At 41.6% G+C, this 25,894-nt stretch overlaps 1 protein-coding gene across 1 annotated transcript in view; it reads left to right on the forward strand.

The window, feature by feature from the left end:
* The window catches only part of LOC136449025 (neuropeptide FF receptor 1-like), a 33,025-nt gene extending 18,928 nt beyond the window's left edge, over positions 1–14,097 (forward strand). Inside the window, exon 3 of the mRNA XM_066448793.1 lies at positions 11,924–14,097. Within this exon, the coding sequence (XP_066304890.1) occupies positions 11,924–12,647 (724 nt within the window). The 3' untranslated portion in view covers positions 12,648–14,097. The remainder of the gene's footprint in view (positions 1–11,923) is intronic.
* The last annotated feature ends 11,797 nt before the right edge of the window (positions 14,098–25,894 follow it).

Here is a 25,894-nt window from a genome sequence, read left to right on the forward strand (position 1 = left end):
ACATAATCAGCCAACTTTTTACAGAATGGACCGTTCCAGTCGGACCCCATAAGCCCTGCCCCTTGTCCCATTTCGAACACATTCGTCAAAAACAGCCCTTGACGGACAAAACAGGCCGCACCCGCTAGCCTGTCGATAATGCAGACTGACTTCTGTTGAGCTTTTTATCCCCATGAAAAAAGGCTTTTTCATGGATATACTGTTTTGCTTGCGTTTGGTGTTTGTGTGTATGTATGTGTCACCGGATGCTTAAAGTCACTATAACTGTAGAACCTGTACATGGATTGTGATGATTTTTGGTATGTGGGTGGGTGTTAAGTGGAGGTAGGTCAAGGTCGATTTTGGGCCCCCTGGCATGTGTGACTAGAACTGCAATGGCGTATTTGTAAAAATCTTCAATGTAGAAGAACTGAAGAGAGGATCGACAGATCGTCATGTTATTTGGTACAAAGACAGGTTAGACCAAGATGTACACACTTAAGTGCAAACTATGCAAATGAGACCGAATTTGCATTAGTAAGGAGGTAAATCGTTTGCATGTGTGTCGCTGGATGCTTAAAGTCAGCATAACTGTAGAACGTGTTGATGGATTGTAATGATATTTGGTATGTGGGTATGCGCTGGGAGGAGAATGATCAAGGTCGATTTTGGGCCCCCTGGTTAGTGTCCCTGGAACTACAATGGCCTATTTGTAAAAATGTTCTAAAGGGGTATAACTGAAGAAAGGAACAACAGATTTTCATGTTATTTGGTACGCAGGTAGGTTGGACAGAGATGTACACACTGAAGTGCAAATCATGCAAAGTTAGTGTGTTTGCGCGTGTGTGCGCGTGTGTGTATGTTTGTGTCACCGTGTGTGTATGTATGTGTCACCGGATGCGTAAAATCAGCATAACTATAGAACGTGTATATGGATTGTAATGATATTTGGTTTGTGGGTAGGTGCTGGGAGGAGAAACGTCAAGGTCGATTTTGGGCCCCCTGGTATGTGCCATTGGAACTGCAATGGCGTATTTGTAAAAATATTCAAAGGAGAATAACTGAAGAAAGGAGCGACAGATTTTCATGATATTTGGTACGCAGGCGGGTTGGACAGAGATGTACAAATTAAAGTGGTAATTATGCAAATTCGGACTGAATTTGCATAAATAATGAGAAATATCTACTCTATTGTGGGCTTTGAGGTCGCACCATCTGTTGGTCTCTTTATCTAGGTCAACTATTCCCAACAGGTCCCAACAGCTGGTGGTCAAATCACAAATGGGAACACTACCAAACCTGTATGTGGATACCCTTTGGCACATAAAATAAAACAACCAGCGGCAAAAACAAACAACTAGGGCAAATAAAACACATCATATATAAAAACAAATTTCATGGAGATTTTGGGTCTTCGGACTCTTGTTTTAGATCTGAAACTCTTTCAGAGCGGACCAAAGAAAAATGCTATGCCTTCTTTGTGGACTGCTGTATACAGCGAGTAGTGGTGTTTGAGGAGGGAGTAGCTATAGATGTAGTTACGGTGAGAGCGTAATATTTTTGGTCAATGCGGAAGCGGGTTGCGTCGCATAGCATTACCTTGTTGGTGGCCATCAGTGTCCGATTTTTGACAAGCAGCGAATGCACGTGCAAAACAGGGTACGTGTATCTGTAACAGGTTTCCCACTGTGTTGACTGCATGAATTGCAGCTGCATGACCTTTTGCAATCAACTATCAAAATACAATTATTTTACCTACCATGTCGCATTCATATTAATCAGTTTCATTCACAAGTACAGAAGAGACGGAACTCTGCACTAGCGGACACTGTATTACTTGGCAAGGTTTTGCAAGCTCCCACCACATGAGTGCCAGAGCCGTTTTCTTTTCCATTTGTCTTTTTCCCTGAGTATTAATGCAATCAATGCAGTACAAAACCTGTCACAAATATACATACACGGGACTAGTGAGTAATTAATTGTATACTGTAATAAGTATTTATATTGACTTCCTAAAATTATTAGCTATTGAAAAATGACAGTCACTTCTAGAGTTTAGGATTCCTTTAAGCTTTCCAAAAGGTGAGAACTTGTAGCAATTAAAAGCTTAGTACGAATAGCCATTGGACTGGACTGGATTACGATACATGTTGTTACTGCAACACTATGCCCTAGTGTCTTGTGTAAGTGCCATGTCCACAAGTACATTTAATACGACTTGACTGCTTGTTTTAGCGTGGTTACAGGTAATGACCCAATTCTTTCAATCAATGCATGGGTTGAAAAGACATTGAGCACCTTTCTATTCATGCCCTCACAAGAACCCCCCGTATGTGTGTGCTTTATGGCCTGTAGCCTTTCCCATATCGATTCCTTTTAGCATGGCCTCAAATTTCACCTGTATCAAGTGACCGACTACGATGCTGCAGTCGACCTGCCATCTTCACAAGTTTTAGGGACAAAACGGAAAATATTAATGATAACAAAATCTTCAAGATATTGACATGTATACTGATTATAGACACATTTTGAACACGTTTGCATCATCATTTTAAATAATTTTCTGTACTTGCAAGCAGTAAAAAAACAGCCCGCAACGCTTCTTTTGGTGGTACCAATAGGTACACGCTATAGCTGGATACAATAATTCAGAAGCTTGTCTTTTGGCGCAATAATGTTGCACCCTATCGCCCAGATTACATGTATTGTTATGCAATGACATATAGAGTTGATTGAATTTAACTTAACTTAACGTGGAAGGAACGAATAACCATAACATCCAGTCAGAGCATGGTTGCAATCTTCAAGGAGAACCTTTAAGTTGTCTGAGAAGGGAGAAGTCCGCGTCATATCTCACTGCCATTACAGATTCATTCTTTGGACGTAGGCCTATATATAACCGGTGTCGATGCATCAGTCTATCATCCATTAAGATTTGTAACCTGTGTAGAAATGTGCCCGGAGGATTCCTTTACACCACAGCACTTATAATTAGACAGACATTTGTTTTCGCCCAGACATATACAACCAGATTATCGTCTTTCCAGACGCCGACAACAAAGATTGAAGTCACAGTATATCAAGTGAAAGGTGTAATCGCACTACTGGGTCCCATCGGTCTTCAGATAAGTGTTTTTAATGTGATTATTATCTCTTAAACGTCACGGATTAAGTTGAAATTCATAGCCAACAATGAAATCGTGCAGTTGGGACTGATTAGTACTTCGGTATTTGTCAATAGAATACCTAATTGAAACCAAAAGCTGTATATCAAATATACATAAGCACGTGTCAGGGCGGCAAGATACATGATTTTTATATTCAACCGTTCAATCTACCTGTGCTTGGCAAATCAGTGATGCGGTCCTGTATAGTTATAGTTAGAATATCTTAACGCATATAGTTGAGATATAGTTGAGTATTTGGGGGTCATGTTTTTGACTGGAGCTACGATTTCTTACAAATGACATGAAATACTTCTCTCATATTTTGAATTTTACTTTAATGAATGAATGAATGAATGGAGACATTTATTAGATGTCCGTGCCCCGAGGGGCTAGATACAGGTCGTTTAACATAAACCTAACTAACATGTAAATGACATATACAGTGACATATACAGTGACAATGACACATGCTATATCCGTATTGAATGACTTAATGAATGACGAAATGAATGAATGAATGAATGTATGACTAAAAGAAACTTAACTGCACATTTTTGCCACAGTGGGCTAAGTACAAGTACAAGTCATAACAAAACCATGGCATGTTGAAAGTGATTTGATACGAAATAAAGTAATAAGAATTAGATAAAGTCAACTTCTCCTGGCTTTTCAATTATGGTAGAAATTAAAACAAAAATAGATATGTTCTCGATGGGAGGTTTGTCTGTATTAGGAATATGAATTTTTCACAGTAATTAGAATGTATGAAAAAAGGAATATGTTTTGTTCAAGCCTATACAGGTCATTTCTTTCTTTGGGTGAAGCCATGGCCAGCCACTGATTTGTTTAGGAGTTATTAACAGCACTTAGCTCCCGCGTTCCCGGCTTATCAAATCAGTACACAGCGTCCTGTTGGGGATACGGGTAATGGAAACTCTAATGGCCCTATTATGTAGGTTTATGCTCAACGGAAAAATCATTATTTTGTAATCTAAACATTTCCTAATGATTAGGCATTTCATGAAAGAGCAATTAAATAGGACCAGTAGTCAGCTAGAGGGTTTATGTTAATACGTCTTTTACTCATAAACAGTTTGTAATGAAGTCTGATCTGAACAGGGGCTATATTGTTGAATGGCTGTTCACCAAGACGTTATCTAAGGAACTTTTGGACTGTACAAGGAACTCGCCTACATTACAATACCAGTGCAATTGCACCCTGTTATGCTACGGTCACAATTGGAAAAAAATAAGGGGCCCCACCGGACAGTTTACGCGTTTTCGGGCATGACCCCTACGTAGCCCCGTGGGGCTACCGGGATATTTGTGGGGTCTTTAACTAGGAGTTAAAATTAACCCGGGACCTAGTAGCAAATAGACGCAGTCAGCTAATCGTGAAAATACCGAAAGGTACCCCCGGTAGCCGACAGTCCACAGGGACAAATTTGTGGCTTCGGGGCCCAGCCGGGGCTACACCCCCTACCGGCACCGGCGCGGTTGTGACCGTAGCATTATAATGGCAGCAGTAACTAGGGGGCAGGTATGACAATACCTCTGCTTCCAATAATGGTCTCCTCCTGTCATTCAATATTTCCGAAAAGTCAAGATCTAAATTCTGTTGGTGCAGAATGGATGGCTGACATTGGTATTTGCCCCATGTTCATCCTTACAGACTCATCTACTCTAACGAGCCCGACAAGTCTGCCATATGTGCTTCGTTATTCGAAGATATTGGAAAATCGACTGCAATGAAGTTTCTTGTTAAGTGGAATGTCATTATATTTGATATTCATTAATCTATAAGGATTCATTGTCCGATACCTTGATCGTAAAACATATGTCGGTATTGAATCATAATATAACACATCAGTCTTTGTATTTAATGATCAAAGAAACTTAGTGGTTGCCAGTTTTCTTTTCGAAATGCAAACTTAAGTTGAAGGCTCTATATATAGCTAACGTTACCTTCCATACAGAATAAAGTTTGTCTCATCGTCATCACAAGGGTTCGGTTTTGATTTATTATCCTTTATGATTTCTAATGAACGTTCGGTGTATATTTTTTGACGAATCCACATCCAAAAGATCTGTCACATACCGCATAGTCTATAACATTTTCCCGTGGTACGTAGGTAGTCCCATAGGTTGTAATTGCTTATTGATTGGGGTACAGTCTCAATAATGAAAGATGTCGTGTTCTCTTTCATGAACACGTTTGTCTAGACCTCGTCCCAGATCGTTCAGAAACAGGCTTGTAATACGAGCGAAGCGCAGAGTCTCTGCCTGGCGTATCGTCATTATTCTGATTGATATCCCATTTAGGCCATGTTGATTCGATTATATGGATGACATTCTCTGGGTATTCAAAAACAGATGCGAGCGTGCGAATGAAAATATATGTTTGGCAAGTACAAAAAAGGTGTCTTCATTATGAAATATACTTTGTTCGGGAAGGCTGAACAAATGACTTAACATAGAAATTATGGTATAGCGAATGATAATTTCTTTTTTTCTGTCACATGTCTTCTTTGCCTGTGGAATTGATGTTTCCGAAATATTTTATTTTGGAATTAACGGCATATATTTGCTCATTTTACAGCTGCTTTGAACAATTTACAGTGGTATGGTCAAAAACATATTTTGGAAAACGTAGAAAAATTGATGAGCGCGGATGTTATCCTTATAACAGAAACAACAAGGCCATAACGTACCGTTTCCTTTTCTTCTTGCGGCCACTGCCAATGTCCTGTTTGCTAAAATCCATCCAAATGTTATTTTACCTTCTTGCCTAGTAGAGCTGATCCAAACGCATGATGGTACCGTGGATAGTGTGCCCATTTATTTTTACATTCAAAATCACGTGTTCATCTTAATATCGATCCACAATCACATATTGTCATCTAAGAAACACAGCAAAGAACCTCAGGTCAGTATCAAGATGTAGAAACTTAAGACAATGTTGGTTCAATATGGACGGATAAAGATCTCCCTATGCCCCGATGTTGGCCCAGATTGAACAGCCAGCCCTGAAGTCTAGATAAAACAATACAATATCATGAATCACCTGCGCTACCGCCTTTAAAAATCCATCGATTTAGTCCGAAGATGAACAAACGATAGCACCATGATGTCGTTTGGGGCGAGGATATAGCCAGCGGTACATGGATATTGTAAATGATACTGTAGCGTTATTGGGTATACCGAGTTCGACCATGCATCACAATTTAGCCATACGCTTGAAGGACGGAGGGAGATATGCTATGCATGATGCCATTGACAAGTTCTGAGGGATGGACAAGCTTTCGGCAATAATTAGTACTACTAACATGTCTGTAACCAAGGCTCTACAATGTCCACAATGAGAAAGTAGCTTCACTGAAATTGAACTGTGATGATCAGGTATTAGGCCGAGGAAAAATTGTTTTGTTTCAAAATACGGTCCTGAAAAAAAAAACTAGGGCCGACAGGTCTTTTCTTTTTCTATTTTTCAGAATTTCGGCTAAAGTGAGCCAGCAAACACAGTTGAACAATGTAAAAATGGAATGCTTGTACAATGTATATCTGTCTAAGCATAACATAATGTTGAAATACAAGTGTAAAGTACATTGATATGGTGACCAAAGAGGTACAATTTTTATTACACATTCTTACACAATATATTCAAAGCTTTAACCTGTTAACATATTGCAAAATACAGGAAGTCTGTTTTGAGTATTCCTCCCTCAGATGTCACGTTGGATATCATATTCCCTTTCACAGTATGTGAAGTCGACCAGAAAATGCCAGGTTTTGTTTTGCTAGGGTCGGACAGGTAGCCGGAAACACAATAGTTTTTTTTTCCAATGCAATATTGGAATTTAATCAAAACACAGCTTTAACCGACAAAAGATTAATGTCTATCTAATAGTATCTCATCATGTCCGATACCAACGGAGGCAGATATATATACATGAAAGTAAACATCCTGCCGAATAAGGACATCGTATCTCTGTTGGTAAAACTTTGTGTTCTCAAGTTTGGGCAAAGTTTGGAACTTCGTTAGTAACGAATTTTGCTGCCGTAACAAGACCTTTCATCATCCACTTGATTCAGATCTTTGGAACAGCTCCAGACGAGAATCGGATTACCATCCCCAGGAAAGGACAATCAACTTTACAACGGTACGTCTCCTGTGGTGTAGAACCAACGACAAATCACAGTTCTTAAAGAATACGTCATTCAGCTTGAAGAAAATGATATTGCCTTCAGGAAAGGAGATAACAGTATGGCAGCTATGAGTAACAACAATGCCGATGGTTCTGTTAAGACAGTTATGAGTTACAACAATGCCGATGGTTTCTGCCTTTCTTACACGCCACATTTGTCATGATCTAACTGTCTCTGCGTGACGACACGTCCCTATCTTTAATTGTACGCCAATATAGGCGGTAGGTCGGTACCAGCACTCAGGTACAGTAGTGAAGGAGGCAGACAGGCGCTCTAACTAAAAACTAAAGCCCAATGTGAACAACATTTCAGGTAAACCTATATTGTCAAAGTGATATGGATATCGTCTTGGGAATTGTTGGAAGCAAATGTCAGGAGTTAGCAGTGCAATTGGACCAAATTAAGCCTGAAATTGTGTTGAGGGAATTCTGATACATATGGAATAAAAATACACTTTATTCACAACCAAGTGTTTTATTCAACCGCCTTTCATCTCTCTTAGAGCAACTCGGACTGGTTCACTCTGCACTGCAGTTATAGGTGTCGCTGCTTAAAGATGGGGTTCCGAAAGTGAATATATACTATTGGTGGGAAGAGGTATATAGTATATATTCACTTTCGGTACAGTGAGATATGTTCAAAAAACTATGCCACAATTCGGTACTTCCTAGATGAAAAGAACAGTCCTTACGCAACATGGAATGTGGTCTTCGTTGAGTATGAACATATCATAGACATGTGCACCCTCCCTGCCGATTGTTACAGGACATCGCAGGAGCTAGATACGCCTGTAACTTTTGGTTCTGCCGGCCGTTATGTCGAAGACAGATAGTATGGTTATACAGTTTCCATTGATTTCTTCCTCTTCGTTCCAAACGTCGGCTTAGATATTTATGTGGATGGGTCGTTTTGATACATTCCGTATTTATCATCATCCTGAATTGATGGTATTCCTGCGCAAGCTCAGGAACATGAAAGTGCATCTCCGCACAGCTTGCATGGAAGACCTTCAGCAAAGAATCCGTTCGCCAAGCAGCCGGAAAGACGAGTCGGTTGACCGAGGCTGTATGTCAACTTTGTTAAAATAGGCCATTACCAAGAAACCAAGGCGGGCAGGAGTTCAATTGCTACTGTAAATGCCAACTGCAAGGAGACTCGTGGCGTCCTTTGGGTGTTCAATCGCTAAACAGGATCTTTCTGGAACTCAAAGGACCTTAATATTGTGCATGAGGGGATCCTTACTCTTCTCACACCAACTTCTTTACTACTGTGGGAAAGGCTAGCTACGTTCCTCAAACAAATTCCTTTTTAGGTTACAAAACAGAAGACGATGGGGGGGGTCTACATTTAAGCCCCAATGACCTCTGCCCTTCCCTGACATTGCGTGTGCGGAGTTGGCTATGTAATATTTTCCGTACAACCATGCACCACTGAAGAAGGGCTTTACATCTTATGAAGGTCACCTAAAAAATTTTCCCACATGTCTTTATATAGTAGATTGCTGTAATGAGGGTGAGCTATATGTCTCTTGCCCCTGCCAAGGAATATGTTTAACCCGTGTCGAGATGTTGGATAGAAGAAACACTGCGGTGGCCTTCGAATTTATAGATGGATTTACGAAATTGTCCTTGAGGAATATCATGGCCTTGGACAATAAATAAGCTTTATTGCACAACGACGATGGAGGTCAGACATCGTGGTATTGTAATACGCAAGGTAACAGTTACTCTATCAAGTGGATAGAATTGGAGTTACCAGGGTTTAAACCCGAACTCTGAACAGATATGGTAATGGGTGAAGACAATGTTTATTTGGTTCAATAGAAGTTGAAGCCAAGACAAGGTTGTATGCTTGTTATTTAATTAGCTCCTGTTGATTGTGTACATTGAATTAGCTCCTGTTGTTCATGTACAGGAGCTAATGTCGTTTCGCGGGGGTGGTATGGGACAGTGGTCATTGCACATCTAGTGTGTAATGTACAAGGTTTGGCATTTTCTACTACATCCATTCTATGAGACTCATCTAAGAAAGTATGTATCATCACATTATCTGGAAAATGTTTTTCGCTGGATGATTCGCTCATTGTACTTCTTTTCTATTTCAAAAACAAATAAAAAAGTATGTAGTATGCGGTGAGAATGCGAGTTTACAATTATTGGTGTCTAACGTTTAGGTATGTTTTAAATTGTCCTATATATACAAAATACAGGGGTTGGAATATATCGATGTGTATCTAAATTTGCTATTCGAATTAAGGTTATGTTGATTTGGTTATATAGATGACATCCTCTGGGGACACCGAAACTGATGCGAGCGTGCGATTTACTAAACACACATAGCGTGGTATACGGAATAATATTTCTATTAATTTTTGTTCCTTCATATTTTCTTTATTGACTTTGGCATTCTACCGCACTAGTGTCAATGCAGTTTACAGCATATATTTTCTTAATTTCCAGCTGCTTGGTACGATTAACAGTATTTTTTTGGAAACGGACGAAAATTTATTTATTTATTTTATCTATTTATTTCGATTTACCACATTTACCACAAGTGGAAGGATTGACATAACAGGTGAACTATCACCTTTTCAAGATGTCATCCCAGACCGGACTGTGCGATTTGGACCATCGCACACCGGGACATGCCCCTACTCTTTTTCGAAAGGTGTGGTGGGTTCTTTAACGTGCGCGGGGTGTGGCTCTACCCAAACACGGGACCTCCATTTAACGTCCTATCCGAGGGACTCCCCTAACCCTATATGAGCTAGGTACTCATTTACACCTGAGTGAAGTGAGGAAAGTCGTGTTAAGTGCCTTTCCCAAGGGCACAACGTCGGGGCGAAAGTCCGGACATGTCTCTGGGCACAACCCGGGATACGAACCGGGGTCCCATTGTTTGACAGCCCAGTGATCTACCACTGCGCAACACGGACGTCATATATACAAATATTTCAGACCGCGATAAATTACCAAGTATACTAATGGGATCAAGTAAAACCCTCCTTTTTGATGTGAATTCCACGTTGAGTGCAACGTTAGAGCAGATACTAAAAATATAGTAAAGAGAAACAGCGTGAGGTGTTCCAAACGTTTTCCCGTGGCCATTAAAGTATTAACAGTTTCAAAATCCAAGTAAGACATGCCGGCAATCTACCTTGCTACATGGATTATAGTGAAACTCTTTTGACAAGGCAGATCCTTCTTTCCCATTTATTGTTATAGTGTATCGTAACATTCATTTTACGGCAATCTATGTTTCATGTTATATACTGGTTGCTTGCAGTTTTGTGTCACGAACAACACGTACACGGTATTGCCTTGGAGGAATGCTGGTCCTTATGTACAATCCATACCACTCCTCAATCAAATGCGCCATTCCTCTTGGCTATATTTCCAGTCGAGTTACTAGACAGATATGTTGCTACCAAGGTAGTCGTAATACGTGACTGCGAGGAACAATTGATTTTACACTGAATCCTCCTCGGATCTTTTGTGGCTTTAAAATGCAATTTTCGAAATGCCCTTTGACATCATCGATTGGAGCTGCCTTGTTGTGTTGGCTAAACCGGTGAATGTGGACATATAAAACACCACCCTAGATGAAGGCTATGATATTCATTTTATTACAAATTGATTTTTCCAAAAATTTTGAATCGACTTTCTAATAAATGATAGTTTAAGAGAACATTTCGCAATGAATTCCAGCCTTTGGGATTTAGTGTTGCTCTCAAAGCTAGGCTACTACTTGAAGATGAGGCTAGGGTTATACAAACTGAAGTAGCAATTTTATTGGTGTTAGACTTAGGACTTCAAACTGTGGCCCCTCGACCATTTATTACAGCAATTAACAAATTCAACTTCCAATCCATATCTCGTAACTGAGACGTCAGCATAAATCCTGTGCCAACATTAAAACTAGGTGCTCTGCATCTATAAAGATATTAGCCTCTTGATGCATTTTTTACTGTTGGAATCGTCATCCGTATACATATACCTTACACCATAACAGTACGCTGAACAGTGAGTGACATTGGGGGCTGGGGGGCCACGTGGTACCGGTTTGCACTGTATATCCGCACTGTATTCGATTCTTAGTCAATAATACCATCTCATTGCCATGGGTCCTTGTACCGTATGTTCAAATTTCTATTGAAATTGCAAAACAGCAATACACACGTCCCCAAGACAGGGTTGTTGATGTAGGGTGCCATACAGCAGAACACCTACATATAGAATAACGCCATACATCGAAACATTCAATATACCCTACCCAAATATTTTAACGATGCAGGATAAGATATCTACATTTGGTTCAAGTCAAAGAATGCGTCTGCACCCTGATAATGTTACAACCCAGCCACTGAGTTAATGTGGCAAACATGAATATGATATCTGCACTCTTTGACATAAATTTGAATTATTGCGATTAATTTCATCTGAACACTACATGTGGTGAAACAGGACACACTGTTTACCATCTGATGATTATGTATTCACTGGTAATTATGCCATACTTCGTATAGCGAAAATGATATTAGTACTTAAATTCAATTTTCAATGATTCTACAGGTACCGCTTAATGACGGTGACGAAAAGGAGACAAGAAGGCGCCAGAAAAGCCTTGCCGTTCCTCGCACTTATATGGACTACATCTGTTGTCATCAGTCTGCCCCATTTCATGTTTGTGACGTCTTCAGACAACAGAAAATCCTCCCGAATTCGGAGATACTGCGACGAGGAATGGGCATCATCACACTACAGTTTCATGTACAAGGGATTCCTAATGGCAGTGTGCTTACTTGGACCTGTGTTTGTCAACGTGCTGCTCTTCTTCACGGAGAAATACCCGCGGTGTCGAGAACCGCTGGAAGGCTACAGCGTTTCACACGTTACAAAACACAGTGCCATCGAAGAGGTTAAAGAAGATTTCCCAACTGTAGGAGGGAGGAGAGACGCCCCTCCCCCTTCCAATCCCAAACGTCTCACAACCTCTTCCATTCTCAGTGTCATAAGGATGGCGTTTCTATTAACATGGCTACCACTGTATATATGCTGGATGTTGGATATATATTTTGACTTGCCCACGAAGTACGCGAATCGATTACATGACTACGTCTATCCCATCTCTCACTGGTTGGCATTTTCAAACTGCGTGGTGAATCCCTTAGTGCTGATTTATTTCACCAGAAGGCGCGAGAAAGCTGCGCAGATCCTGCGGAAGAGCCGCATGTCAAGAAGACGGTATTGCCTAGAGGACGGGAAATTACAAATATGTTTTGAGGATAAAAAATGACGTGCTGAAAGCAGAGGATTAATCAGTTTATAGCCTATTGCACGAGATACCGGTGGAGGTTAATAATGTTCTTCTGGCGAAGTTCACCAGCGCTGATCCTCATTCATTGGTAGTTACATTTCATAGCTGACCCTGAACGACACCCGCAAGAACGTTCATAAGTCAAAGGAGGCACGCGCGAGAGAAATTACCGAAATAAACACGACGAAAGACATCAGTCAGAGACGAAAATCACAATTAACTGCCGTAGGAACACGCTGGTAGTTACCGTTGTGAAATTAGCCCCAAGGAATTATGACAATAATACGAAACTACATGCTGTCTGACGTGGATCTATGACCGTGGAATATTCTCATTTTGTCATCAACAAATGGAATACCTCGAGAATATACACCCTAGATTATATATAGTCAGATGACGGATATCATTATTACTATCAACCTGATATAACATATTAGATGGGTGATTTAAATGTGTAGTGCGCTTGAACAAGCTACCACAAATGGGTTTTGAGTATGCAAATGCACAATGATGCGTACCTAGTTAAAAACACCAAATGCTAGTGTTAGGCATACAATGAACAGGTGCATCTTTTGTGAGCATTCCATTAATGGGCCGCCTTTTTGTTAATTATTTGTGTAAAGACACAACAAAGTTGATGAATATTTGATCAATATATAAAACCATCTAAATTGGTAATCATTGGCTTGTGATTATTTCTTGAATGTCAGGAGTTCCAAAAAGAACTTGTTAAGATTTCTATTTTGATATGTGATGCAGGATGCAATGCATGCCGATATTCATAAGAACATCTTAGCACCCATGTCGCCTATTTTCCACGATGGAAGCACAGTTGCCCGGGGACACATGGCTTCATGTCACGCTATTTCACGACACTCAATAGAGGAACTAAAACTCACCATTCCCACACGAGTCCATGTGACCGGCTCGCTAGGCCCTGATGTGACCATGGTTGTTTCGTAATACCCCAATCCCACTAGGGCGGCGATCGCACTGCGACCTAAAATTTAATGAATCGCTCAAAGAATATTTTATGTTGTGTGTGTTTTGTAGAATTTTCTGTAATGCGAGAACATTTTGCATGGTACTCCAATTATGAAATGAAAGGGTTACAAAAAATACACTTTAGGTGGCAGCGAGGTCGCAGCGCGATTGGAATATGCCATCTACAGCTCTGCGTGGAATGTCATAACAAAATATAAGTAGACCCTCATATTATCTGTATATTTGCATGATTTTGTTATGAGTCTGTGTATTGAATCCAACCAGTTGAAACTAGCAATATATTGTTATATTGGGTCAAATATAATGCATCATCATCATAATGCAAAGCCACCTAATAAGGTTGTCATCGATATCTTCTGTATGAATGTTTAATTTTTCACAAATGCCTTATTACATTATGCTTAATACATGTATGTATGATTCATCTTATGTCCAGTACTATTTAATGACCAAAGTTTATTGCATGTGAAGATTTATTGTAAACAGATGAGACAAACGCGGATCACTGAACTTAACTGTTCTGTTAACCTTCCTGGGTGAAATTAGAGTATGTTGTACTTTATCGGCCAATGTATTGCTGCCCGTCTCAATTCCACAAAATTGTAGCATCTACAGAACGATGTAATACTAACGATTTCATCACGATCTGTTTTGATTTAGTGGCAGAACGCCGTTATTTCATCGTGCGTTCGAATCACGAAAATGGTACTGCTAATGCTTAGGTCACATTTGGAAAAAGGGGCCCTGTTGGGAAGTTCACAGTCTGTTGTTTTGTTTGCACTTTCGGGTATTAACTCTACGTGGACCAGTGGGGCACCCCGTGGCTACCGGGCTATTTTGGGGCACGGCAGGGGCCCTTGAACTTTGTAACATGAAGTTAAAATCAACGCGGGACCAGGTAACAAATATGCGCCGTGATCTGATCGTGAGAACATCATGTAGTATGCTCTTCCGGTGTCCGGCGGCAGTGTCCACTGGGATGAATTAGTTTCTTAGTAGCCCCTGGGACTGAACTCCCTTTGGGCACCGGTGCAAACGTGACCGTAGCATGAATAGGGGAAATATACGCTGTGAAGTTCTTGTTGTATTTGCGCCATAACTGGGCAATACCCTACCAGGGAGCCTTGTATGTTTACCTGTCTATACTTGCAATATTCAGCCAATGTAAAGGCACCAAGAGGCCGTAGGATACAGGCATCCGTGAAGTGATTATGGTGTTTGCGGTGTTGGCTAAATGTGTTTACCGGAAATAACAATATCCTTAAAATCTGTTTCCCTTTATTTCCATGTAGTTTACTGTAAAGCTAGGGAGTAGTAAACCACGGGCAGTGTAGCAGGCCGGAGCCTAGCCTCTGCTTGAAAAATAGACAATTGTCCCCGGCCTACTGGTGCCGGCTGTGGACTGTACCACACGTTCAATATATGAGCTTTTGTAGCTGCTTTGTTATGGTACGGTCAACAGTTTGGCCAAAATTTGGAAGCGGACGAGAAATGATGCGCGCGCGGATGTAATTCATATAATCAAATCAACATGGCCTTGATTAACTACATGAATGGTGCAGTTAATAACTTTGTTTGCACGTCAAAAATACCGCATAAGCCACTGAGACATTAAATGTGTAAAAGCCCTTCATTCTCACTATTACGTCGCAACTCGAGATAACAGTTAAACGTGGGATGCAATCTCCCGCCATAACATTGACATGAACGGATGCTTGCTTGTTATTACCAGGCAAACGTTACTTTCTCACTGAATGCAGGTAATTTTCTCACCACCTTATCACCTCCGACACCATTACATGTAGTTTCCAACTGGGTAATCTTCTCTAAGTAAATATTATGGACTTCTATCACCTGCAATGATTTCCAGTGATAAAGTCGTGATGAGTAGATGCCTATGGGGCGGCCTTCATCGTAACGTTACTTATTTCCTTCTGGAAACGCGAATTAAAACGTGGACCACTAGGCAGCAACGTTTCCCGTACTGGGAGTAGGGGGAGAAGTTCGAAGTGTCAAGGTGACCCTTCAAAGGCAACGAACTCTACCAAACTTTAACACTACCCGGTAAGACAACTGTCAAACTAAAAAAAATAGTCTTTAGATTTGAAAAAAAAATGTAATGAGATACTTACTGTTTTTCATGTCAAAGAGGAGACTCAAAGAAGTTTTAAACCGAATTACTCTTCATTAGTTATCTGATCCATACGTTGTGGACACGTGACTTCTGTGCAGGGTGACGTCATCAGCACTGGGTCAAAATTTGTTGGAAGTCGGTAACACCCGCGTCCCAGTTGAGAGAAGGTTGGTGTGCCCTTATAGAAAATGCCCTCCTTCACTCCTCTACCAATGTGAAAGAAGTCGTTTTCAGTATCCAGAAAATTCCGATAAGTCAATTATTTGGGTTTGAAAATTTAGAAAGGTTCATATTTAGAAAGGTTTAAATTTATGTATTGATAAAACAACATAGCAGTTAATACATATCAGCCAACTGGCTGAATTAGTACATATCAGCCAACTGGCAGAATTGCGTACATACTGTGCAGGTCGTATTTAGAATCTAGCCATTTACTGCTTATACATATAATAACTTTTCATTGGTAGATACAGATGCATTATAATTCTAAAAGACAATAAAGCACAGATTCACATAGGTCTGCAGTAATGTGTCAATGCAATACTTCTTCGCAGCAATGATTAGGTAAAGTTACAGTTTTGCACAAAGAATGGAAAAGCGAATCTGTCCTATATGCGTAAGTATACGTGTAGATATCACTGTTCATTTAAAAGACGGGTCATATAAAGGATTGGACTGTTCTTGAATCTATTTGTTCTTGTGTTTTCCAATAAGTGTTTATTTCTCATTAAGTATTGTACCAACTCAGTTGAAGACAACGTACAGCTGAATATACACGTTTTCGTGCCATGCTCAATACCCGCTGTTGGTAAGCAATACAGTTCATAATCACTCATACTTGCTAGGGTGTATCAATGGGATGAAACTGGTTAGAAGAGATTTGAAAAACTGATTTTCCAGAGGGAAATTTTAGTCAGAAAGACTTGATCGTTCACTCAAGCATTACTCAATTGACTGATATTGATTGCGCTGGAGGATCCTAAAGTTTGTGTGTAGTATTGCTTTATAATTTCGACATCGATCCGGTCATCTTTTCAGGCAAGCAATCCTTGTCAAATGTTTTATTTATTTATTTATTATACCCTTCTTTCCTCAATAAAGCATCTGTATCTGTATCTGTATCTATATAGCCGGTATAACCGCCATTCGGCGTAACACACCAGGCACGCGGAGCGGCAGCAGCTGGTTATATTACGCCGAACGACCTGTCACGTCTAACCTTCGCATATCTAACTGCATGCATTGTTTAAAGCTATCTGATGAAGATGCTTCCACTGTACTTGGTTGTAACGAGTTCCACTCTACGATCGTTCTAGGAAAATACGAATTTTTAAACACATCACTCCTAGGTTGAAAAGTCTGGTACTTAAAGGCATGGCTATTTCTTGTCCTTTTCTGAGCTGGTATTAGATACTTATTAGTTGGTACGTCCACCAGTTTATTAGTCATTTTGTACATCATGCATAGTCTGGACATTTTCCTTCTCTCCTCGAGTGACATCCACTGCAGATCTGTTTTCATTTTGGTGACACTAGCACCCCTGACGTAGTTGTTCGTGCAGAATCTGGCTGCTTGAATCTGTACCCTCTCCAATTTATCTTTGTCTTTCTTAGTATATGGATCCCATACTGTTGCGGCGTATTCTAGGTTTGGCCTTACTAGTGATGTGTACGCAAGTGATTTTACCTTCAATGGGCATGCCCACAAATTACGTTTGATCACTCCCAACGTCTGTTTGGCCTTGTTTGTTATGTTGTTGACATGGGCACCCCACTTTAGGTCGGTTGTTAATGTAACACCCAGGTATGGGTGTTTTGTTGTTGTTGCTAAAGTCTTACCACAAAACTGGTAGCTAGTTACATGTGGGGTCATTTTGCTTGTTATGTGCATAATGTAGCATTTTTCGGGATTAAACTGCATGAGCCATTTGCTTTGCCATTCCTCGAGTGCGTTCAGGTCTTTTTGCAGAGGTTGTGAATCATTATGTATGGACAGTTCTACATATAACAGACAGTCGTCGGCGAATAACCTCACATTTGAATTAAGCTGATCTGGCAAATCGTTTATGTATAAAAGGAAGAGCAATGGTCCCAGGACGGTTCCTTGAGGAACTCCCGACGCTACTCTAACCGGGGCTGAGGCCTTCCCTTCTACCACTACCGTCTGCTCCCTGTTGGTCAGGAAAGCCTTCAGCCATTTCAGGTGTAGTGCCTTGAATTCCATAGTACTCCAGTTTCGACATAATGGGGGACTTTGTCAAAGGCTTTGGTGAAGTCGAGTATTACTAAATCCACCTGTCGTTTATTGTTCAGTGCACCAGCTATGTCGTGAGCTGTTAGTATCAGCTGTGTTTCTGTGGATCGCTTGGCTCTGAACCCATGATGATAATCCGTCAATAAACTGTGACTCTCAAGGTGCTTCATGACATGGCTATGAATAATGTGTTCAAGCAATTTGCTGCATATACAGGTCAGTGAAACAGGTCTGTAGTTACTTGGGACCGCTCTATCTCCCTTTTTAGAAATGGCGCATATGTTTGCATCCCTCCAGTCTTTGGGGATTTCTCCTGTGTCTAAGGAATGTTGGAAAATATTCGTCAACACAGGTGCAATTTCACTAGCCGTCATTTTGAGGAACCAAGGTGGCATTTGGTCTGGTCCGGATGCTTTAGAGGGATTGAGACCATGAAGCATTTTTTCGACACCATCAGTGGAAATTTTAATATGCTCCATGGGATGGGTACATGGCTGTCCAAGTGACGGCATATCTGAGGTGTCTTCTTCTATGAATACACTTTTAAACTATGAGTTGAGTGCTTCTGCTTTTTTCTCGCTGTCACTGATAATGGTATATCCCACCTTTAGGGGGGCTACTCCGACAAGGTCTCTCCTTAATCCTTTTATGTACGACCAGAATGTTTTGGGCTTGTCAGTTATAGCTTCCCCCAGAATGTCTGCCACATATTTTGAGTGTGCTGCTTTTATGCTCTTTTGAACCCCCTTTTTAACTCTCTTGTATTTGTTCCAGTCTTCTTCCTGTCCTGTTCTCTTAGCTTTGTTATCTCCATGAAAAATGGAGATATTGTTTTTGGCGTGTTTGTGTGTGTGTGTGTGTGTGTGTGTGTGTGTGTGTGTGTGTGTGTGTGTGCGTGTGTGTGTTTGTGTTTCCGGACTCTTGTAGTCAGAATAACTCAAGAACCTCTTGATGGATTACGATGATATTTAGTATGCCGGCGGGTGTTGTGAAGCCGAAGGTCAGGGTCGCTTTTGGGCCCCCTGGTATGTGACCTTGGTACTGCAGCAGAACTTCAATTTTTGTATCTTTTGACCTGGACGTGCTGTGGTCTTAATTTTTGGGTGGCAGATAGCTTGCGATGTAATTAAAAAGTGATGTAGGTTTGGGCCCCTAGAAGCTTGCTCTGGAACTGCAGGGGCGTTATTGTGAAAATCTTCTAAGGAGAATAACTGAACAAAGGAACAACGGATTTCCATGATATTTAGTATGCAGGTAGCTTAGACAGAGATATACACAATGAAGTGCAAATTATGCTAATTGGGACTTAATTTGCATAGATAATGAGGGAAATCTATATTTGCTGTGTTTTCCATTGTAAGACTCAAATACATGGAACATTTGTAGTTTATGGAAAGTGGAGCATCAACAGATACCAATTATGCAAATAAATTCCTGATTTGCATAATTAATGCAAAAACACCGAAATTCATCAAATTAGAAAATTATAGGACTGTCAATATTGCAACATGTTTAAGTAAGATAAACTTTAAGGTGTTTATGATATATAAAGCATATATTATGTAAATGTGTAAGTCATTCGCATAATATAAATAGACTTGTTCATGGAAATATGAGGTCGCGGAACTCTTGTTGTAAAGGCGTTGCTTCTTGCGACAATGCCTCCTTAAGTTTCTATTGAACCAGGGCAGGTTATATCTGCTTGATGTTATTTTACTAGGTACATGCTTATTCATTGTGTGCTTCATTTTGTCTTTGAAGTCTGTCCACTTCTGTGCCACAGACATGTCCTTGCATTTTTTGTCAAAGTTCTCTGCATAGTCTGTAAGATCTTCCTTGATAGCCGTTTCATCAGCTTTCGTACGAAATGTAACGTTGGGTAACATAGATTCGGGATTTTTCCGATAATGGTTGACTGAAATCAATCTAGCAGAACAATAAACCATCCTTTTTTTCTATTATTCTGTCAGTATCATGTACTATCTTTGCACTAATCATATATATGGTAGATTTTGTCTCTAGTCGTGCTGACACCATAATATTTCAACTTGAAACTACCGTCCGCCGCACGCACAATGACGGTGCTGTCGGACAGGGGTGAACATTAATTCGGGAGAGAAGATTCGTCTTGAATAACTTACCGCTAATTACATTTTATACAGCAGCTATTCGTTCCATCGTTGGCTTGAGGAGAGTGCTATGGATATAGACGTGTCCAAGTAAAAAAAATACACGAAAAAACGGCCGTACCGCACACATCAGGCCTACGGGAACAACCCGTGTGTTGGGTCGGTAGCTATAGAACGTCAAAGTCGACATCCACCGTCATGGCAACGTGTACATTATTCATGGAAAGTTAGCCGGATGCCGTAGCATTGATAATACTACTATGTCCATGTATTGCTTGTTGTGTTAGGAGCAAACTTTGAGGAAAATATCGTCCTCAGTCCACAATCACACGCAACATTTAGACAAAAAAGTGTTCCTCACAAACCTTTGTCGTCTGCTTGACAACAGGATTCTGGGTAATGATATGGCGGCGGGAAAATACACGTGCCGTAGGTTGTAGCAACAAAGAGGGGTTTTGATGATTGATCACACTTAGAGTCCAATTACAGGTCAGCAATTTTAAGAAAATAAGTTATCTTGTAAATGATTGTGTTTAGCAGGAAGCGGATGTGACATTTGTCTTATAACTAAGCCGACAACGATGTAGTGTGATTCTCCCACGAAGCCCTCAGACTGTTCCAATAAGGGACGGAGAGTTTTTGTCCTCGTCGCCTTCTAATGCATGCTTATCGAAGTTTTCAGACAGTGTTCTGAATACGTTAGTCTGTCAAGTTTGCATTTCTAGCGGTATTACTGATGTTGCATCTAGCACATATCCCTAAATACCCCGTTTTCGAAAAATCCCGAATTTAAGTACCCCACGAATTTATGTTACCCAACGTTACACTTTTCTTTTTGGTTTCCTGTTCTGTTTTGGTGCCAGGTTAACGTCCACCAGGACCATGTCGTGGTCACTTATTCCGGGGACTACTGTGGTTTTGTCAATAATGTTGGGGTTATCAACTAAGACGAGGTCCAAGAGATTACCATTTCTAGTTGGTTCTTGAACTGTTTGGAATAGCCCATGGTTATCCATTAAATGCAGTAGCTTCTCTGCCTGCCCAGTGTGATTCTTAGTGTTATCTATTACGCTGGTATCCCAATCTATACCAGAAGTGTTGAAATCTCCGAGGATGATCACATTGTCCCATTTTATTTATAGACCTATCAAGTTCATCTAGACTGTTGCCCTGGTCAGATGGAAGTCTGTTGTATGTACCGATTATTAGCGGTTTCCTTCCTGCAAGTTGAGTTTGTGTCCAAAGAATCTCACAATCTGTGTCTAGATCAGGTCTGTGAGTGACAATCAAATCATCCCTGTTGGTCTGGAATACACCACCTCCAGGGCCGGTTTGCCTGTCTTTGCGGTGTGATATGTAGTTGTCAGGGAATATTTCACTACTTACTATGTCTCGATTGAGCCATGACTCTGTGCCTGCTACTATATCTGGTTTGTAAGTGTCAATGACAGTCGCCAGTTCAGCTGTTTTGTTTCGAACACTCTGGCAATTTACCAGCAGGATTTTACATTTGTTTCTTGTCCTTTTTTCTTTGTAACCATGATCTCTCATGTGAGTATTGCCCTGATTTGATCTAAGTGGAGTGGATGTGGCCATTGGGGTGTCATCTGACAAACTTGAGCTAGAGCTCAGTGTATCAAATGAATTTATGGAATGGAAACTGTCATCGGTGATGTCGAACATGGCTGATGCAAAGTTGGGTACACCGCAGTCACAGCATATCCATGAGTATGATCTGTGCGTTTCTAATACTGTGTATACCTGAGAACATAGCCCAATGCAGTCTTTATGATACCATCTATTACATTCATCACAGCAAATAGCAGCATGGGTATTCTGAACAGCCTTGTTGCAGTTCCCACAGGGAAATTTTGGCGGTCTGGGCCCTGGGTTCACCTCAACATCCCCACTTAGAAGCAGTATGATCATAATCTATGACAATTTTGTACTATCATTGTGCATCAGTAACTTATTGCGGCTGATATAAGTCCCATTTATCCCACTGTGCTTAATCATAAAAGCAAACAAGGCCCAGTCTGGGGTACAGTCAGTTCTGAAAGTACTTGTCACATGTACTTCATTTATCTCCTGTTTAGTGTTTGGTTGAGATCCTGGTTTGGCTTTGCTAACCATTAGGCAAAGGGCCAGTAATATGCATGTGTAGTGGAGTTCCATTTTGTTACTACGCAGCAGGACCCAGTCACCACTTTCCTGCTAGTAACCAGCGGGCTCCCAGTCACCGCTTCTGTTCTTAACCAGCGGGATCCAATCACCGCTCCTGTTAGTACCCAGCGGGCTCCCAGTCACCGCTCCTGTTCTTAGCCAGCGGGATCCAATCACCGCTCCTGTTCTTAACCAGCGGGATCCAATCACCGCTCCTGCTAGTAACCCGCGGGCTCCCAGTCACCGCTCCTGTTCTTAACCAGCGGGATCCAATCACCGCTCCTGTTAGTAACCAGCAGGACCCAGTCACTGCTCCTGTTCTTAACCAGCGGGCTCCCAGTCACCGCTCCTGTTAAAATCCAGTGGGATCCAATCACCGCTTTCCTTTATCCAGCGGGACCCAGTCACCGCTTCCTCTATACTGAGTTATCTATCTATTAGTTTGATAAAAGTAGCTGCATTATTTCATTCATTTATCTATTCATTGGTTTGGCTTGAACACATACATGTTCAACCAAGTTTGCCCTACTAGCGGATAGCTATCACTATGAGGGACCCATTCCCCAATCACGCTGCGCTCTCGCTGCGATCTAACTTGACATCGATGGAATATCACGCAAAAGCATGAGATTGACAAGACAATAAAATACTCATAAAATATTTCTTATCTGTGAAATTCGCTCTGTCAAATTTTACCTCGCAGCTAAATTTGATGTGTGTTACCCATAACATTATGATGGAATATACTGCAAAATGCTAGCCTCCTTCGACCGCGTCCTTCGGTGACATAACTCCCTCGGCAGCGAAATCCCTTGCCGGCATTAGAGTACCTTGGTCCGTTTAAGAAATCGCGTCACCCCCTCCCCCAAATATATACCCCACCGTTCTAGGAAGTCTGCGATGGAGGCTAGAAAAATGTACAAGTATGACTCAAAAGACAACAAAATACACAAAGCGTTAAGAGGCTAGTTTTATATTGATTAAATTCGTTGAGCGCTCTGCCGAATCGCTCGGTTGCAACGCGGTTGCCAACGTGCAGCGGGTCCAGTGAAATGGAGACCTTGACTGCTTTATGACATAGCGGATGTGAATCTAGCTTTTAGAGCTGTTCATCCGCTCACTTTTCTGTTATTGTCTAACTCTCTTACAAGCTTCAGAGTATGTCATCATTATAACCGTTAAAATCCCTCACCTTTGGGAAACCGTTTGTAACGTTTATTGATGGCGATGGCGGTGTGGCAATCCATCAAAAGATATAAAGATATAACTAAAAAGATATTAAACACTAATCGAGAACATGAACGTGAGCAGTTTCATCTTCGGTCCGATACGCCTTTGGTATCACTAGAGTGCGAATATTCAATTCCGTATGTGTTCCATGTTGACTTTTTTGACGTAAGTAAAGTTTGCGGCTTTTTTCGTTTCGACAACCAGGCTAAAACAACGATGGGTTGAAGTGAAATTGCTCGTCCCCGCAAACCTCAACTAAACCGAAAAAATGAATATACATACTTGTGTGAAAAAATATCATCTGAAACACACCTATTCCATTAGGACAGTGATCTCGCTGCGACTTTGCTGCGACCTAAGATTTGACAGATTGCTCGATGAATTTTATAGATGACAAGAAACACTTTTTTGTTACACATTAAGTCTTTTGTTGTCTATTCAGTCACACCTTCACCGTACGCATAGTATTCCAATCAAGGGTCACACAATTCCAATTTCTGTAGCAGCGAGATTACAACGCGATTGCCGTCTAGTAGAATGGGGGCCTTCTTCTTGGATGTCCATCGCGTAGCGATGATGACGTCAATGGCGTCGTAGATGGGACCGCAAGCCAAATGCAGAAGCGCAGACGCGCCCACACACCGGACACACGGCAGTGGTGCTGGGGTCGGGTCTTCTTTCCTTCCTCTCCCGTCGTTTCCGCTCCAGCTCGGTTATCCTGTTGTCTTCAAAGTTTCTCACGCCTTGGCGGACAGCATGTCGCCAGGCACTTCTGTCAGTATCGATGGACTTCCACTTTCGGTGTGGAATACTGCATGCAGCAAGGGATGATTTCAACGAGTCCTTGAAGCGCTTGTAGGGCCTTCCGACCTTTCTTGTGCCGGAGGCAAGCTCACAGTAGAACACTGTCTTCGGGAGTCGTGATTCGTCCATCCGCACCACATGGCCAGCCCATCTCAGTTGTGCTTTCATGATGAGTGCTTCAATGCCATGCATGTTTGCTTGACCGCCCTGGTGCAGGCTGAAGCATCACTTCTGTTTTCTTCAAACTAATTGTCAGTCCAAAGGCTTTGCTGGCTGTTGACAGGCAAGTAGCGAGCTCTTGCAGATCTGGTTCGCTGAGGGCAGCAAGGGTACAGTCGTCTGCGAAGAGAAAGTCTCTCACATGAGCCTCCAGTTCTTTTGTTTTCGCTTTTAGGCGTCGAAGGTCGAAAACCCTTCCGTCGCATCTATAGCGGACAGTTATTCCTGCATCTGTCGCAGAGAGAGTTTTGAATAGCATGGTGGTGAACATGAGGCTAAAGAGGGTGGGTGCCATGACACATCCTTGTTTTACTCCATTCGTGATTGGGAAGGAGTCAGACACCATGCCGTTACCCACAACACTGGCCATCATGCCATCGTGGAAAGACCTGATGATGCTGACAAACTTCGGGGGACAGCCCAGTTTGGACAGGATAGACCACAGGCCCTCACGACTGACAGTTTCAAAAGCTTTAGTTAAATCCACAAACATAATGTACAGGTTTTGATTTTGTTCACGACACTTTTCCTGGATTTGGCGGAGTGTGAATATCATGTCAATAGTTCCCCTGTTGCTTCTAAAGCCGCACTGACTTTCCGACACCACGTCGTCTAACAGGTGCTGTGTAATGCGGTTGAGGATGATGCGGGCCATCACTTTTCCTGCAGCACTCAGCAACGAGATGCCCCTGTAGTTGTCACATGATGCTTTGTCACCTTTGTGCTTGTAAATGTGGATGATGTTGGCGTCTTTAAAGTCCTGTGGCACTGTACCCTCCCTCCAGAACATTTGCAGCAGTTCAGTCAGCTTAACTGTGACAGCTTCCCCTCCCTCTTTGAGGATCTCAGAAGGTATGCCATCTGGCCCTGGGGCTTTTCCTCCTTGGAGTTGCTTGATGGCCTTCTGGGTTTCCTCCAGGCTAGGAGGGTCGTCCAGAAAGGTCATAAGTGGGCGCTGTGGCATGTCCTGGATAGCCTGTTGGTCGATGTTGGAGGGTTTGTTGAGTAGTTGACTGAAGTGTTGTCTCCAACGCTCCGTTATGTCGCCTTTCTGTGTGAGGAGAGTGCCATCAGCTGAACGGACAGGTGCCATAGCATTAGAGGAAGGACCATACACCGCCTTCAGACCTGCGAAGGGGGGCCTAAGAAAAGACAAAATTAATGACATTTCATATACGCCATAAGGAAATGTACAATCCATTCATACGGAGTTGACTATGGGGTATTGGAGACATTATGATCAGGAGTCTTCGGTCATATTATAGACAGGCTGCGTTCGATTTTTGCCA

This window comes from Branchiostoma lanceolatum, chromosome 14 (assembly GCF_035083965.1).
Source record: "Branchiostoma lanceolatum isolate klBraLanc5 chromosome 14, klBraLanc5.hap2, whole genome shotgun sequence".
NCBI classification, from domain to species: domain Eukaryota; kingdom Metazoa; phylum Chordata; class Leptocardii; order Amphioxiformes; family Branchiostomatidae; genus Branchiostoma; species Branchiostoma lanceolatum.